Source organism: Pleurodeles waltl, chromosome 5 (genome assembly GCF_031143425.1).
Source record: "Pleurodeles waltl isolate 20211129_DDA chromosome 5, aPleWal1.hap1.20221129, whole genome shotgun sequence".
In the NCBI taxonomy this organism is placed as follows: Eukaryota; Metazoa; Chordata; class Amphibia; order Caudata; family Salamandridae; genus Pleurodeles; species Pleurodeles waltl.
In genome coordinates, this window is record NC_090444.1 from 974,638,679 (window position 1) to 974,656,496 (window position 17,818).

The 17,818-nt window shown below is 43.1% G+C and overlaps 1 protein-coding gene across 1 annotated transcript in view; it reads right to left on the reverse strand.

Annotated features, from left to right (window-relative positions):
* The window catches only part of FUCA2 (alpha-L-fucosidase 2), a 214,354-nt gene that overhangs the window by 84,262 nt on the left and 112,274 nt on the right, over window positions 1-17,818 (reverse strand). The window contains exon 4 of the mRNA XM_069235122.1: window positions 1,767-1,977. Coding sequence (XP_069091223.1) covers window positions 1,767-1,977 — 211 coding nt within the window. The remainder of the gene's footprint in view (window positions 1-1,766; window positions 1,978-17,818) is intronic.

Sequence of the window (17,818 nt, forward strand, 5' to 3'; positions counted from 1 at the left end):
ATGTTATTGACACTTTGCCTGTACTCACATTCTTTCAGAGTCCTAATGAGGGGCACTTCTTTCCCAGGAGGCCCCTCACAGCCGATCCTGTTTTGCTCTGTATCTAAAGTTTTAGAGGTGCCATCCGGCTCTATTCATCCCTCACTTCTACTCAATCGCTGGCACTGAAATCTGCTCTGACAGCCAGAAAATGCTTAAGACAACAAAAGTATGATTACCTACGAAAACAAGCCTAAAACAAGTACAACCTAACAATGATTAGACCACTCCTCAAGAACAAAAACCTTGACTCGTTCAACCCAACAAACTACAGGCCTATTACAAACAGCCAATTCATAGGAAAAATATATCAAAGAGTAGTGTTTGCTCAACTCTCAAATTTTACAGAACATAATGAATTATTGTCAGACCAACAGTCCAGCTTCAAACCAGACATATGCGCAGTCACCTATCATATCATCTTAGAAGTATCTTAAACTCACAGTGGACATGATTGGAGTTGGCCCTATTGCTTCTGTAATTATCACCAGACTCTACTACCCCATCTTCTTAATGTATGCGAAAATGTTCTAAATAGATTGCTTTTATCTCATAGACAAAGTGCAGTTTACTTGCCACCTTTCACATGCTCCTCACACCCAATACTGTGGCCTCCCTTAGGGGTCCATAATATCCCCTTTATTATTCAACATCTACCTAAAACTTTTCCAAAATGTTGCCTCAAGACTTCTTTTCAGCCTTCACTCAAGAGAACGCATGACTCCAATCTTGCAATCACTCCACAGACTAACTATAGCAAGAAGGGCAACATTCAAGGTACTCTGCATTGTATACAAAGTCTCCTAAGGTAAAACGACCTAGCATTAATTATGGACTCTGAATTCTCAATTAAGTTTCTGACATAAGATGCCTCTGCTAGTTTTCTTTAACCTAGGATTCCTCAAAAAGCTCAAGTCAGTATCACATCAGTCCTTTCTCACCTTGATTATGCCAATGGATTACACCTTGAAGTCTCACTCACCCTATATTGCAAGTATTATTGCAAATAATAGAGAATTGTCGACATATCAGCCTGTGAAATCCTCAGTCAACCTACCTGGATTGACCCTGCAACAACCTTCAAATATTCACACTGGCTGACAGTTGCTACATGAATCACTTCAAGGCTTTGTGCATAGCTCATGTAGCAGTTCACATTACTGGACCACTCTTCCCTCAACATAAACTCTGTGTATACCACCGACCAAGATTGCTACACTGTTGGTTGGCCAACTCTTGATCATCCCTTCTCCTGAACTTGCAGACTGGCAGGAACTCTCTCTGTTCAGACAGGTAACTTCTGGATCTCGATTCTTATGCGACTAAGAAAACTGACAATAACCGAGAATTTTGGAGAGCATAAGTCACCTGCCTTTTTCATTCTGTTTAACCATATGGTAAAAGGCACTCAAAAAACAAAAGAGATTTTACATATTTACACATGCAACCACATCTGTTCTCACAATCTTCTGCATGTCGTAGTTATGCCCAAATACTAGTTTTTTGCTCCATGTTTGGAGTGCATCTCAGAACCTTAACCACTTCACCCATTACCTTCACACAGACCAAAGTGTAACAAACCATCTGCCAACCATGCACTGCAAAAAGGTTCCTATAGCATGATGTGAATCGCAGTGCTTCGTGGACTCATAAGGAGTATTAAGGGAAATATGATAGCTAAAATACTTTACTTGAACAATAACTCTTAATAAAGCAATGCACTGTACCTGTACTAGCTCTTCAATCGTGAGATAATCACACAAATTGGCATTCCTTCGGTAACCCCAGGAATACTTGTCTATAGTCATGCAGTTTTCCCATTTATGTTCCAGAAGGTGCCCTGGGTTGAAGCGGTCATTGCAAGTGTAGAAGCCACCGTGTTTGCATGCGGTCCCAGATCCCCAGCGGTCGTTGGTCACCACAACATCTTGAACAGGGCTAACAGAAAGAAAAAAAAAATTCCTAGTAAGAGCAAATTACTAATATAAAACACATATAAATTCATTAATTATTTAAAGCATACACTTCAATGATTCCTCGTAACCAGGGATCGTATTTAAGACACAATGAAACATCTGGAAGGCAGTTGCCTTGTCCTCACATTGCACATTTCGCTGATAATTCTATGTGGCCAGAACAGGCTGCAGAAGCAGGTTCAAGTGTCTTTAACTGATGCATGGCAAATGAGTCAAAATTTCCCCCACATGAAGAACGAGCAGATGAGAATGTATTGGGGATCTTTGCACAATATACACTGCCAATACTGAGTTTCAGATGTTTGGTTGATTCCTCATCAATATAGAAAAAAAAACTATACTGAAATCATGAACTCATGCGATCAATAAATGTAATCTTTGGCATAATCAAGGAACCCATGTTATATGATAATTGTGGGTATTGAATCAATATTAGATGCAACCTGTTTGCATAGCTGTATAGGGTGGTCTATAGGGTCTGAGGACATATAGCATACATACAAAGTTAGCTCCTCTCACACTAGATGCCTGGCAAGACATGCTATATTATGACAGAAGATGGTCAAAATGGCTTCTCAGTTACTGTACTAGAACTGTAAGGGTAAGACAATTGAACGGTAACCAACATCCTCACTGAATGGACTCTATATGTACCAGGTATTAACCCATTTATTTTATTATTTATTCTTGGTATGTTTATATCACAAACCTTGCTGCTAGGCCAGTGAAGTGCTTTATAGGTAACATAAACAGGTATAGTAAGACAGAGTGAATTATCCAAAAGTGAAAACTGCTTTAATGTTCAGTAATGTGAAGACTTGTAGGGCAGCACATTAGTCTTAATGTTTTCCTAAAATATAAGAAATTTTGATTGATTCGGGTGTTCTCAGGTTGCTGGTTCCCCAGGCTGTCAATACTGGAAAAGGGATTTCCAGTAGGTGAAAAGATATCTCTCGTCACTATTTTCCATCTTTTTTTATTTACTTACTGCCCAATATGCCAATTAGCATGTAAAACATCAACCAAGGACCTCCACTTCTGTCCGTTTTGGGCACATTTCTGTATGGTGCCCCATCTGTGGTTCAGGCTATTCAGCTCTGTTTCCACAGTTCACCTCTGGGTGTTCTTCGGCCTGCCTTTCTTTCATTTGCCTTCTGGGTCCAGTGCAGAGATGTTCTTGTGTTGGAGTCTTGCTCTCTTCTGATGTGTGTCCTATCTATTTCCATATTTTTCTCATACAGATGATGTCCCTGCTATCTTGTTCACATCTGGTAAGCAGTTTCTGGTTGGAGATGGCTTGCAGACAAACAATTCACAAGATTCTTACGTTACTGGTGTGAAAGGCTGACAGTTTGGTGATGTTGCTTTTCGTCATCTGCTAGCATTCTTAACCCTACAAGAGTGTGGCCAGAAGGCAGCTCTGGTAAAGCCTCAGCATGGTGTTGGTGTTGTACTGAGATGACTCCACACATAATTCTGCACCTTGAAGGCATTCCTGGCCTTGATCATAATCCTTATTTATTTGGCTCTTGGTGTCACTGCCTAGATAGGTGAACTATTAAATCATGTCTAGGTCCCCTCCATTCACCTTGACTGGTGAAAGGTTTGGGAACTTTAGTGCATGACTTTGGATTTCTTCAAGAAGAAATCAGAATTCATGTTTTCCCTCCAGCTGTCTGCACTTAGGGGGTGATTCTCACCCTGGCGGCCGGCAGAGGCCGCCCGCCAGAGTTCCCCCCTCCAAAATACCGCTCCGCGGTCGAAAGACCGCTGAGGGTATTTTGGGTTTTGCACTGGGCTGGCGGGCGACCGCCAAAAGGCCGCCCGCCAGCCCAGTGCAAAACACCCTTCCCACGAGGACGCCGGCTCAGAATTGAGCCGGCGGAGTGGGAAGGTGCGACGGGTGCAGTTGCACCCGTCGCGAATTTCAGTGTCTGCAAAGCAGACACTGAAATTCTTTTTGGGGCCCTCTTACGGGGGCCCCACGACACCCCATACCGCCATCCTGTTCCTGGCGGGAGAACCGCCAGGAACAGGATGGCGGTATGGGGTGTCAGAATCCTCCGCGCCGCCATGGAGGATTCATTTGGGCAGCGGAAAACCGGCGGGAGACCGCCGGTTTTCCACTTCTGACCGCGGCCGAACCACCGCGGTCAGAATGCCCAGCGGGGCACCGCCAGCCTGTTGGCGGTGCCCCCGTCATTTTAGCCCTGGCGGTCTTGGACCGCCAGGGTTAGAATGACCCCCTTAATGTTTTAGATCAGGGGGAGACCTGTGTAGAAAGCTTTGTTACGCAGTTTATTTTGAAGTTTATATGAGTTGCCAAAAGTAGCCAGTGGAGCGCATTTTGGTATGTGTGATGTAGTTTTCGTGGCACAGACCAAGCATGCTGCTACACAGAAGATGGACTTGAGCGTTGCAGCTGTAGGCTTAGGAAGGTCAGTTAATATAGCATCATCCCTGTCAAAGTAAAAGATTTCCAGTGTATTGTACAGCTGTCCTGAAGTCTGCAGAAAGAACGGCAGTCTTCAGTTTTCTTTGAAGGAAGAGTTGGTTGCCTGTTTGGTTTAATTAGGAAGCCTAGAGATTTGGCTGATGGTATAAGAAATGGTGAGATTCCAAGATTGGAGAGGATATTCAGTCAGGTCTGGGCTGAGGGAGGGAGTCTTTAGGGAACAGAATCAGAAATGCTGTAATCAGGTCTGGTTTTTGACAGAATACATTCATCTTATTAATTTTGCTAACAATTTCCTTAAGGGTGATATACTTTCAGGATTGGAGACACTGAAGTATAGCTGAGCGTCACCACAGTGCTGATGAACGGAAATGGAATTGTCTTGGACTATGAAGCCTATGGGTTCCATGTAAAGACTGAAAATACGCAGAGACAGTATAGAGGCTTGTGGAGTGCCACAATTTAGTGGGTAAGAAGAAGATCTGAAGGAGTCCAATTTCCTGGAGAAGAATGCTCCGTACATAGATAAAACCTTCAGAAATGGACAACTCAGCTCCCCAAACAGACAACATAGCTCCTCTCATGAAAACTAATCTGCGTAGATGGACAGCATATTAGCCCTTTATCAGATTGTTTGCCAACAACTACTATGGCATGTATAGGTGCTATGAATTTCTCATTGATAGCTTTTAACTCATGGGTGGCTACTGACTCGTGAAAAATCAGCAGAAAATAATGTTGGCCAGACTTGTAATCTGCATTTTCCAACAGACACTTCAACCTAATTGAACCCCTCTTAAAATGTTTATAATCAGAATGGAGGTAGACCCTTTGCTAAAATGTAACTGGATTCTATACATTGGGGCAATAGTCCTATATCCTGTTCGTCTACCAAGTGTTGTGACATGATAATCCAGTAAACTTTATGACTAATAAACCACCCTTGCTTGTCCTGCAACACTGTGGTAATGCCATTTACATAAGCTTAACAAGTGTTCGTCGACTATCAGCTTGATTTGAACCTTGGGTTTTCTGCTGTAGCCGCTGCCACTATTAATAAGAATGTTCATACTTGTATCAAAAGTTCTGCACTGGCTCCTCAGTGAGAGGGGTACAGTTCACCATAGTCTGATGGCGCATTCCACCAAAGTGTAAGACTACACAGATACATGCTTATTTGAACTGTCCACCAAAAGAGACTCATCCACATTAGATATCACAGATGAACACTTCTCCCTTTGCAGGCATTTTATTTCCAATTCCGAAGCTATTTACTTAACTATTGTTAGAGATCCCATCATTATGTCAAATTCTGCCCTTGCATTTTAAACTCAATCACAGACATGCAGGCTCTTGCGTATACCACCTGTGGTCTGTATTTAAGGGAATAACACATCCTGTCATTCCTGTGCCACCCAAGTTTCATCAGAAAGATTGAGGGTCAACAAAGGCGCCACAGTTTCCTGACTCTTGGCTGACTGAAAACAAGAATGGATCAATTTTGGAAGCATTCTGGTACTTTTACAGAGGTGTCATCATAGATACTCCATTACAGTACGCAGTCAGTCAAAACAGTATCAGTAAATATTGACTTTATTTTTTCCCACATTAGCGATTTCAGTTAAAGGTACAGAACTGCAATTTTCAAGTGACCTATGTCGTAAGAGCTTATAAATCAGCATTTTACAAAGGGAATTTGTTAAAAGCTTGGACAAAGCCTGGAAATATACAGAATAATTTACCTTTTTAAAATTCACACATACTTCTGGTACCCGTTTTAATTTTCAAGGGAACCATGCCGTCGTGAAAGCACTGTGTAATCCCATGATGCTTCAAAGAAACTTATAAAACCATTTTTATGACAATTATTATACACTAAAACATTCTCAACTTCATATAGTCTTTCAGAATCAGTGTGTCTTTTCTATGCAATAGTTGAAGTATTGCATATAAGCATAGCTAAACTCACAAAACTCAGGCATTGCGTGAAATTAACATTGCAGTAACGCAATGTGCTGTTGCCAATCACATTGCAGAAAATGGAAAAAGTTCTAAACTGCTATTTGCCTTGCATTGATTCATGACGTGTGAAAAAGAAGTATTGCTGCACAGCATTAACTGTGATATGTTATCCATTGCTTTAACATCTTTAAAAGGTGTGAGACCAGGGATCTACAATGCATCCATCCATCATATTTTACACACATATTTATTTGCATATAAACACCATGGTCAGATTGGGAATCTCAAGTAAAATACATAAAACCACAGTCTGTTTCTTAAACTCTTTTGTATTTTGAGTAAAGCTCATTTTCGATTTTCATCCACACTCTAACCACAGCTATGTCTGCATTTTTAGGTCTGTCTTTATAAGCAGTGCTTCTTGCAAGAAACTGGTCTCGTTTTTGTTGGCTTTTGGAGTCTGTGTGGTTTACTACTGCTAACCAGTTTTAATGGGTGTTTGTTCACTCCTTCAAAAATGGTAAAATTGCCCCACACCCAATTGGCACATTTAGTTTACTTGTAACACCCTAGCAAAGGGGTACTACATGTATCCAGAGCCTGCAAATTAAACTCTAATAGTGGGTCTGCAGCACTTATTGTGCCACCCACCTACGTAGCCTTTTAAACATGTCTCAGGCCTGCCACTACAGCTTGTGTGTACAGTTTTAACTTGCCATTTTTAATGGGCAAAATAAACCTTTCGGCAGGGCTAAGCCTTCCTTATTATTAATACATATAATTCACCCCTTTGTTAGGCCTTAAACAGCCCAGCAGGTAGGATGCAATGTTTTAAAAAAGATAGATATTTACTTTTAACTTTTACATGTCCCGGTAGTGAAAAACTCTTAAATTTGTTTTTCAGTACTCCAAGCCCTACATCTTCCATAGGATAACACGGGGTTAGCTTATTAAATTTGATAAGTGCTAACTTTCTTTTTTTTTTTTTTTTTAATTTCTTTTTTTTCATTAAAAGAACACAGAGCGTGTTACATGTTTGCAACATAAAAGAAGAGAAACAAAAATAAAGAAAAAGTCATAAGTACATCAATGTTGTCATACATACATGGGAACCATGCATTCTATTCTAAATCAATAGTCATAGTTTCTGCTTTTAAAGATCTCATATAAGATTACTTATTTAATTAACATATTCTCGAGGCCTCGAGAGCCATGCAGAAAAGGGTGCCCAAACTCTAGTGAGTATTTTACCGGCCGCTGCTCCTTTTAGTTCATACAGGCTATTCTCCAAGTGATACATAGATAAAAGTCGTGAAAACCATTGATTAAATCGTGGGGATCTACATCACGCCACAGAGATGCTATGCAGCTGCGAAATACCGACATTGCTATGAACAGGAAATATCTATCTCGACTATTACAGACTGCATGATCTACTCCCAGCAAAACCATTTGAGGTGTCAGATAGATAGTCTGTTTCAAGATTTTCTTCAATATATCGGATATCCCGGTAATCAGGCTATCCAGCTTTACGCATTGAAAAAACATATGACAGAGATCTGCGTTCGGGCAACCACATCGTGGACACATGATTCCCATTGTTTTACCCCAAATCGCAATCTTAGCAGGTGTATAATATAAATTATACAATACCATAAAATGTTGAGCTTGCGGGCTCGCAGACAATAAAACAGTCCATGCCATTTCCATAGATTCACAAACCTCTATCTCTTTAGCTCCAACCCGTCCTTCCCATTTTTTAACAAGTAAAACCCAGTCGTCCAATATAGCATTTAGAAGCAACGGATACAGGTTTTTAATGCCGCAGCTAGTGGGGTGTCATGAAACTTCCATTAATTTAATCTTGTCTATATGCCATTCTTGGGTCATACTAGTTAGAAGAAAAGCTCTAATCTGTAAAAATTTTAAAAAGTCTGTTTTTTCCAGCGCAAATTCCACACTCAGTTCCTCAAATGATTTGAAGTGGCTGCCAGAATGAAAAAGGTCCCCGACTTTATGAATGCCCCGGTTACTCCACCTCAAACAATAATGGTCTTTAAATATCGCCGGAAATGTGGGAGTAATCCACAAGGGAGTGTAGTAGCAAATTCGTCCTATACCTATCTTGCGCTTAACCTGGGTCCATGCCTTAAATGCAGCATAAATTACCTTAAATTTAACCTTTTTGTAGTAGCTGGGTTCCAGAATCCGCAGAAAGACTGCATCTGCTTCTTTGCCCAAAATCAGGGTATATATCGAAGGGAGAGCATCTTGCCCAGATCTATCTGTGACATAAAGTGTCTGTGCATACTGAAGCACTGCTGCCAGATAATAAAGTTTAAAGTTGGGAAGTGCCCACCCCCCTTTCTCTCTAGGAAGAGTCATATAGTGGAAAGCCCGGCGCGGCTTTGTATAGGACCAAATAAAACTATTAACCAATCCCTCTATTAGTTTGAACCAGTCTTGCCCAATCTCTAGGGGGATTGTTCTAAAGAGATAGAGTATTTTGGGTAGAAAGACCATTTTTATCACGTTGCAACGTCCCATAAGTGACACATGTAGATTGTTAATGCGAGCAAGATCTTTCCTAGTCTTTGTTAAAATCGGGCCCATGTTTATTTTCACAACTTCGTCAAGGTTTACTGTGAGTTTAACACCTAAATATTGTACCTGTGTCAGCGCCCGCTCATCCTTAAAATCTATTGAGTCGTTCACCAACATTTGGCATTTACTTTTGTTCAGCAAATAGCCAGATTTTTTCCCAAACTGCAGGGCTTCCTGCTCTATTTCCAATATAGCAGTCCTGGGGTCCGTGGTCACCACCGCAATATCATCTGCATATGCTAAAATCTTAGTACACCCTCCTTTCAATGAGACTGGAATGATCCAATCATTCCTGATCATTCTCCTGATCAAGGGGTCAATATATAGCGCAAAAAGCAGTGGTGAACACGGGCACCCTTGTCGCGTACCTCTCTGGATACTGATTGAGGTCGACTTTAGCCCAGCAACTTGTATCGTGGCCGTTGGTTTGTGGCAAAGCTGTTGAATTGCTTTAACAAACCCGGGACCAATGTTATTTTTACGCAAGACAGACCATAAAAAGGGCCAGTGAACCCGATCGAAAGCTTTTTCCGCATCTAGCAAGATTACTGCCATGGGAAGCTTGGCTGTTGCACTAACATCAAGTAACGTGATGACTCGTCTTATATGATCTGCTGTGCTCTTCCCCGGGATGAAGCCATGCTGCCATGGAGATACTAAACCTGAGATTACCAAACTCAGGCGACTGGCAAGTATTTTAGCATAAATTTTGGCATCACTGTTAATTAGAGAAATTGGGCGATATGAACCAGGCTGCGTGGGTTCCTTGTCCTTTTTCAAAAAGACTACTATCTTAGCCTCCCCCCAGGAGGCCGGTTGAGGAGCCCCTGCTTGTACTTCAATAAATAAATTAAGCAACTGTTTACATATCTCCACAAAAAAAACTTTGTAGAATTCCAGTGGGATTAAATCCCCCCCTGCCGCCTTCCCGCTTGCCAAGGCGCGAGTTGCTATCTCCAATTCTTCCAATGTCATAGGTGCTTCTAAAGCTGCCTTATCTTCCTCTCTTAACTGATCTGATATCTCATTGCCCGTAGCATCGATCCCTTCCTCTTCTTGGGGCTGTTCTTCCTGGGTATATAATGTTTGATAGAATCGTCTAAAAACTTCCATAATCTCTGGACCGTTGTGTACCATCCGCCCCTCTTCATTCACTAAACTTTTAATGCTCCCAAATACCTGCTTTTGTCTTATTCTTAAGGCCAGCTGTTGGCCCACTTTCCCGCTATACTCATAGCATTTCTGGCGATATACTAAAAATTTTGCAGCAGCCTTATCCATAAAAATCTTAGTGGCTTCTGCCTTAATGATATTCACCTCACACAGAATGTCTGCGATCTCTACTCCACTGCGGATCACTTCCCCTAGTCGCTGCTCTGCTTTAACCAGCTTTGACTGAACTAATTTTAACTGATCCATGCGTATTTTCTCCTTTCTTAACCCATAGCTCAGGGTTTCTCCTCTGACAGCAGCTTTGAATGTATCCCAAACTGTCTGGCAAGAGGTAGAGTCCTGATTTATCTTAAAGAATTCCGGGATCCATTCCTTCATTTTTTGGATATACCCTGGATCGGCTAATAGTGCCCTATCAAATGTCCAAGATCTAGGCTGCGGGCCCTTTCTCCCAATCTCTAAAGCCAAAACCAATGGGTTATGGTCTGATATGATTCTAGGAAGTCTGTTGATCCTTATTTGGTTTTGTAGAAAGGCTGTCACAAAAAAGTAGTCTAGCCTGACTAATTTCTTATGCGGGGCAGAAAAAAAGGTGAACCCTGAATCCTGCGGGCAACACAGCTGCCAGACGTCAATCAAGCCATGATTAATGGCCAATGATTGAAGTGCCCTAAAAACTTTATTCTTTCTACCCAGGTAGAGTGTTTGTTCCTGAATGGGTTCTTTATTATCTAAATGTATATTGAAATCTCCACACATTATGATAGGTGTTGCCCAGGTCGCAAGTTCTAAATTAAGCCAATCCAGTATCTCTGGATCATCTGTGTTGGATCCATAAATAGAACATAGAGTGAACCTTAGCCCCTTAACCGAACATTCCAACAGAACCAGCCTGCGAGTTTATCAGCGAATTGTTTATGTATAACCAAAGTACTGATCCGAGTTAATATCGCGACCCCTCTAGTGGTTGTGTGTTGTCGTGTAAAAACCGCTAGCTTCCAGCCATAAAACTCCATTAGTTGCTTTTGTGTAACTGGGATATGTGTTTCCTGCATACAAATAATATCGACATTCCATGACTTGAAAACCTCTCCTACAAGCTGCCGTTTTTTGTTATTATTGAGCCCACAAACATTCACTGTGGCAATACGTATTTCACTTAACTGTCCAATTTTCATGGATGTTGGTCCTTCTGGCTCCCCTGTATGCCCCATTCAAATTTGCTGCTTTCACACCCTGTCCCTTTTTCCACTGATGAGAGCCATCCCCACTCCCCCCGCTGTGTGTCCCATTATCCTTTTTGTCCCTGTGACCCCCCACCCTCCTTTAACCCACCCCCCAACCCTTACCCCTACAAATGGAATTGCCAGGCTGCTGAGCCTGTAAGATGGTATTAGCCAGTCCCACTCCCGTTAGCCCACCCATACGTTAAAAAAACACCTTCACACATCTATTACCAATCCTTACCCGCGGCCCCTCTTCTTCACCCTCCCGATCGAAACCCTTGACCAATACACAATTCAAAAAATAAAAAAAGGCCAAAATAATAAAATAAAAAAATAAAAATAAAAAATGGGAGGGTAAAGAGCGGAGTGAGGGGGGAGTTTACCTACCCCCAATCAATATCACATACATTTACATATAAACGGCTATTTACGGCAAGCCCTCCCCCCCCTTCTCCCGTACCCCCTGCACTTGACCAGTTTTCAGTTGCTGTACATATTCCCCTGCCTTAATTTCTGAGAGAAAAAATCTTATAGTTGTTTTATAGACAACTTTTAGACGTGCAGGGCTTAACAAGTAGGCTTCCGCCCCCAACTCTTGGAATTGAGCAATCATCTGCCAGAGTCGCCACCGTCTCTCTACCGTGGCGTGTGCAAAGTCTGGCCTACTAAAGAATGATACACCTTCCACCATCACCTTTGAATTGGGGCGAGCTTTTTCAAACACAGCCTGTCTCAATAAAAAATTACCAAAATACACTATAATAGCCCGTGGATAGCTCTGGTCTCTACCGGCAGAGGTCAAGGCTTGTTTTTTCCTCATTAACGGAAAACGGTGTGCTCTCTGAATCTCCTTTTCCCAATCCCACCCAATCAGGTCTGGGAATGCTTTCTTAAAAAGTAAAGCTATGTAGGCCCTAGTATCCTGCCCCTCAAGGTCCTCTGCTATACCCAAAATCCTCAAGTTATTCCGCCGCTGGCGGTTTTCCGCATCTTCCAGTTTCCATTGAATATCCGAGATCTGCTGTCCTTGTGTCGTCGTCTGTGCTGTTGCTGCTTTAACTTGGATTTCCAGCTCCTCTGTTCGAGTCTCCATGGTGGCGATGCGTGCACCAATGTCCTGGCAAGATTTGCCCACTTTTTTAATGGATAATTGTAACTGTCTGTTTGCTGCTTTCATTTTCCTGCTCTCCCTCTGTGCCTGTTCATGATTCTGAACCATTGTCCTGTAGATAAGATCCAACGAGGGAGGCTCTGCAGGGCCACCCATGGAAGGGGGCACTAGAGTACTGCAGGCCGAATCACTTTTAGAAAAGGCCTGTTGGGTGGCCGTATAGTCCCACTGCATTTCACCATCCTCCTCTTGAGGCTTAAGCGGGTCTCTCCTAAGCTTGGCCCCTGAACTACCCCTAACATCAGTTTGCTCAACTGATTTTCTTCTACATGTTGAGTAGTTGGATACCCAGATACTTGCTGCAGAGCTACTCTCAATATCTGAGTCTGTTAAAGGGATTTCTTCGTCCAAGTCTGAGTCTATAGACTGATCGGAGAGAGAAAAAAATGTTTCTGCTGTATCTAATGACCCCTGATCCATGTTTACTAGTTTCGCCTCTTTCCCCCTCTGGACTGGAGCTGGGGGGGTAGTCTCATATGTCGTTGGGGACTTGGCCATACCCTCAGCTTGTTGCGAGTTTAACTTGCAGCTTAACGTACAAGGTTGTATTTCACATTTCTCTGAATTAGATTCCTGAGGCCCCTGATTTGAATCTTTGGGATCCTGCTCAGATAATTTCTCACCCTCATTGGGGGGGAGGGGGGCACCACCTCCCCGCTCTTTCCTGGACTTGTACTATCAGTCTCTCGACTGGGTGGCTCCCTCCCCCCTGCATTACATATAGGAGTGCGTACTTCAAGAAATGTAGATGCAGCAGGTACCTGCTCCTCATTGACTCCTAGCACGTTAGATCGCGAGTCACATACTGCCTTTTCCATGGACCTTTGCTTAAGCCGAGTCACGCTAGTAAACATTGTTGGAACAGAGTACCTGGTGTCTTTTTCCATGTCGGTTGTTTTATGCAGGGCCCCTTTCACTTGAGGATTGCTGTGCTCCTTCAAACCGGGGACCGGTAGCTTTTTGTCTTTTCTGGTTCCTCCAGGATCTTGGTTCTGCCGTGCCCGTAAGGAGCGAGGGGTCCTGTTTAACTTCGGCGCCATCAGGGCATCCCACACACCCCACAAGCCAACCAAAGTTGCCAAGAAACGGCGGGGGTCGCGATCGGTCGAGAGGAACAGGAGCGTGGGTCTAGGGCGAGCGCCGCGCTCGCATCTTCTTGCGGGGCCCTCCGCTGCTTGCCGACGCAGCCCCGATCCTAGCGGGGGCCGCCAGAAAGCCGTGAAGCGCCCGCAGCAGTCCGTGCTGCAGGCGCACAGCGTCCGCGGCATCTGAGTCTTTCGCGGGTGAATGGGAGCCGCGTGTGATCTGGAGGTGGGCTAGAGCGGTAGTGGCGATCAGCCGGAAAATCCGGCCGCCATCTTAGATTCCTTGCCTTCTAATAAGTGCTAACTTTCTATTGGGAGCAGAGAAGATACTTGAGTTTGGTGTCTAAAGAATTTTACTGTGCTACCCATAATTGAGGTTTTTGGCATATAAAATTTGCTAAGAGGTTGGTCAAAGCCTACAAATATGCAGTCATTTACCTTTTTAAAATGTAAATATAATTCTGGTACCCATTTTAATTCCCAAGGGAACCATGCTGTCGCAAAGTTACTGTCTAGGCCCAGGATGCTGCTAAGGAACTTCTAAAACTGTTTTTATATAAAGTTGGATTTTAAGTCACAATTCAGAAAATGTTACTTTTAGAAGATTGGCATTTTCATGCCCTAATCGTTTGGTGGCTGCAGCCTGTAACCTGGATCACATGACTAGGTGTAACTGGTAGTTGGTCTTTGATTATTTCTCCCATATAGTGATAAAGGGGGAATGGGTGTTGGCAGGATTAGCCATCTCTGACTTAATGAGACAGAGGCGCTGTCACCTACCACACTTCCACAACACAAAGGCTCTGCCTCAGCCCACCCACAAAGGGTTTCACACCAGTCTATTATGCCCCCAGACAAGTTGGGGCCAGGACAGGGAGGCAGGAAATTCCAAACACCTCTGAGGGTTGAAACCTTCAGAACCTTCCCCTCCTTCAAAGCTGGCACCAAGTAAAAATATTGGACCCTCAGGCTCAACTCTTAAATACACCTGTGGACCGGTGGGAGACTCAGAAAGACTGATGTGCTGCTCTGTTGCAAGAAGGAATCATACTCTTCTGCCCTGCAACTCTGTACTCTGCTGCCCTCCTGCTTGCTGCCTGAGTGAAAAGGACTGGACCTACTTCTTGAACCCAGGACCACCAGAGTGACTCCAAAGGCTAGTAGGCCGGCCTCCTGATCAGAGCTTCAGGGACACAAAAAGGCTCCAACCACCTTGACTCCAACACCTAGACTCCACCTGCTGTGATTCCCCTCTCTTCCCCCACCCCAAGTGATGCCACCCCAGTCCTGGACCCTTGGAAGTGGGTCTGAAGGTCTCTGCCAGCCCAGCTGTTTTTTTTGGACAGAACCAACACCAACCAACCAGCGTAGTGTGATGCATCTCCTCTCAGTTCCGCACCAGAACCACCACTGTGTGACGCATCCTTGATATAGGACCTCGAATCGCAGCCTGCAGCTCCTCGGAATAGCGGCTGTGTGATGCATCCCTGATGCAGGACCTTGCATCACAGCCCACAGCTCCTCAAAACCACAACGGCGTGACACATCCCTGACACAGGACTTTGCATCGTAAGCCTTCGTCAACGGCATACTCGACAACAGCACAGGACTTTGCATCTCTAGCCTTGTTGATGGCTTCATCAGAGCAGCTGCTGCATGAAGCACTTTCGACGCATAACCTTGCATCCCTGCCCACAGCTCATCAGAACCACCCCTGTCTGATGCATCCTCAACACGCCATCTTGCAACGCTCTGCAAACAAGAGTTAAGGTACTTTGTTCAGCGGTCCCTATATCCAGCCCGTGTTTCATTGCAGTCGGCCTGAACTTGTGACTTTGCCTTAGCCTAGTGCAACCAGATAACCACAGTTGTGCTTTTAGGTACTATTTTCACTTAAACCATTAAAATGGCATATTTCCTGTATTACTGATTGGATTTTTGCTGTTTTGGTCTCAAATAATTTATTAAATTGTACTCTATTTTACGAAATTGTGTGGGATTTTTCTAGTGTTGTGTTTTCACTTTATTACGGTCTGAAATGTTGCATAAATACTTTACACATTGCCTCTAAATGAAGCCTGACTGCTTTTGTGCCAACTTACCAGAGGGTTAAGCACAGGTTAATTTGAGGTTGCTTCTGACTTCACACTGACAGAAATTGTGGTAGCTGCTTGAGTAGGATTTCACCCCCCCCAAAGCCAGTAATTCAATTTCCTACAGATATTATATGCCTTGAGCAAGATACCTCCAGAGTAGTGTGACCGTATAGTGTCAAAAAGGTGCAGATACAGGCTCACTGGCTGAAGAAAAAACAAGGGGGGCAATGGACACTTGCCTAATTCCCTTCTCTTCTTCAAACTCCATCAAGTAACCTAGGACAGTAGTGTCCTAGCTATTGGCTCTACATAGAAATGCCTGATCCAACCACTTATATTTGGACACAAACCTCTTCAAGTCAATACTTCATACAGGAAGGTCCATAACAGGCTATCAACATTTTATTCAATGTCCAGGGTGGCAATCGACCCCCTCAGGTGGTCTTCAGGTGCCTCTCTTATTATATGAAATGCCCATGTTCAGTTTCCAGCTGGCCACAAAGCTGCTCTGTTCTATGTGCAACATAGTTGGTAACATAGAAGGTAATCTCACAGCCACTATTTTGCTCAATTTCCTATAGTCTGCATCAAGCAGTGATAGTGGTCTGTAAGCTGCTTTCTCTAGTGGGTCCCTACCCTCCTTGAAAAGGACCACATTTAGAGCCTCTCAATAATTTCAGAAGCAACCCTTTCTTCTTGCTTTCATACAATTCAACAAGAAACAAACAGCTGGTTAGCAAGCGCCTCAAAAATCCGATGGCAGACCATCAGAACCTTAAGCTTTATTTTTACACACTGTACTTATAGCTTTGCATACTTCGTCTCGGGTTATTGGTTGTTCCAACACCTTGCTCCACTCCTTGGGGAGAGGTTGCAGATTAGCCACTGACAAATCTTTCTCTACTAGGACACACTCTGAGAGCCAATTCTCTGTGTTTAATAATTTATAATAGTTCTCAAAAAGTTTGTTTATTTAACTTTAGGAGTTAACTACATCACCAGTGGTGTTCCATATAGAGATAATAAGCACAGGTCCACGCTGGTCTTTTCTGCGCAGCATGGCCAGAAGTGCGCTGGATTTGTCCACCTCTGCATGCACTCTATTGATGTATGATCCGTAATCAAAGCAATGCAACCATTGCATTGCCATCTCCCAATATTTACGTTTGCCTGATTGTTCCACCTCAGAGTTGGGGTACTGTTTAGACTAAATTTGTAGTTCCTGGTTATCTTCCTGTAATATGTCTTCTTTCCTCACAAGGGTATTATGAATGCTCTTGGAGATTTTTATACACTACCCTCTTACAGTCACATTAAAGGTCTTGCACATTATTCCTATATTCACTGAATGTTCATTCTCCTTCAAATAATTGTCCATAATCTCTCCAATGGTTCTTATAAAGCTACATTTTGTAGGCTGGATGCCTGTAGCTGCTAAGATGCAATACATTTTATGGATGTGGCCCAATGAAGTGTCAAAAATAATGGATTATTGTCTGAAATGGTCTTGCTCAGATATTTAGAAGTCCACACTAACTGTAGGCTTTGAGGGTTCATTAAGAAGTTATCTATTTGGGTGTGGAGGGAATAGACCAAGAAGGTAGCTAAAAATATCCTAGACTCTGGGTGCAATATTCTCCATACAACTTTTAGATTCCAGTTGCCCAGCCACTGTACCATAACGTTGGCATTCATAACACTCATTATATTACTTATTGGTGGGAAGGATAGGTCCCTGTTATATCCGCCACTCAAGTCTCCACCCCATATGTTACAAAATGGCTCATCGTTCAAAAGCTTAAATGATGTATGCTGTATCTGGTCCACTTGTGCAGCATTTGGGGTAGATACAAAAATCTTTCAGATGACAGCCCTATCAAAATCCCCCTCAACCAACATATATCTGGCTTAGGGATATAACAAAATCCTTCCATTCTAGGAACAGAACATTCACTTTCACCCAAATCAATACAACTCTAGTTTAAGCAGAGTACCTTGTTGAGTAAACCCTTCCTTTCCTGTAAACTTCAA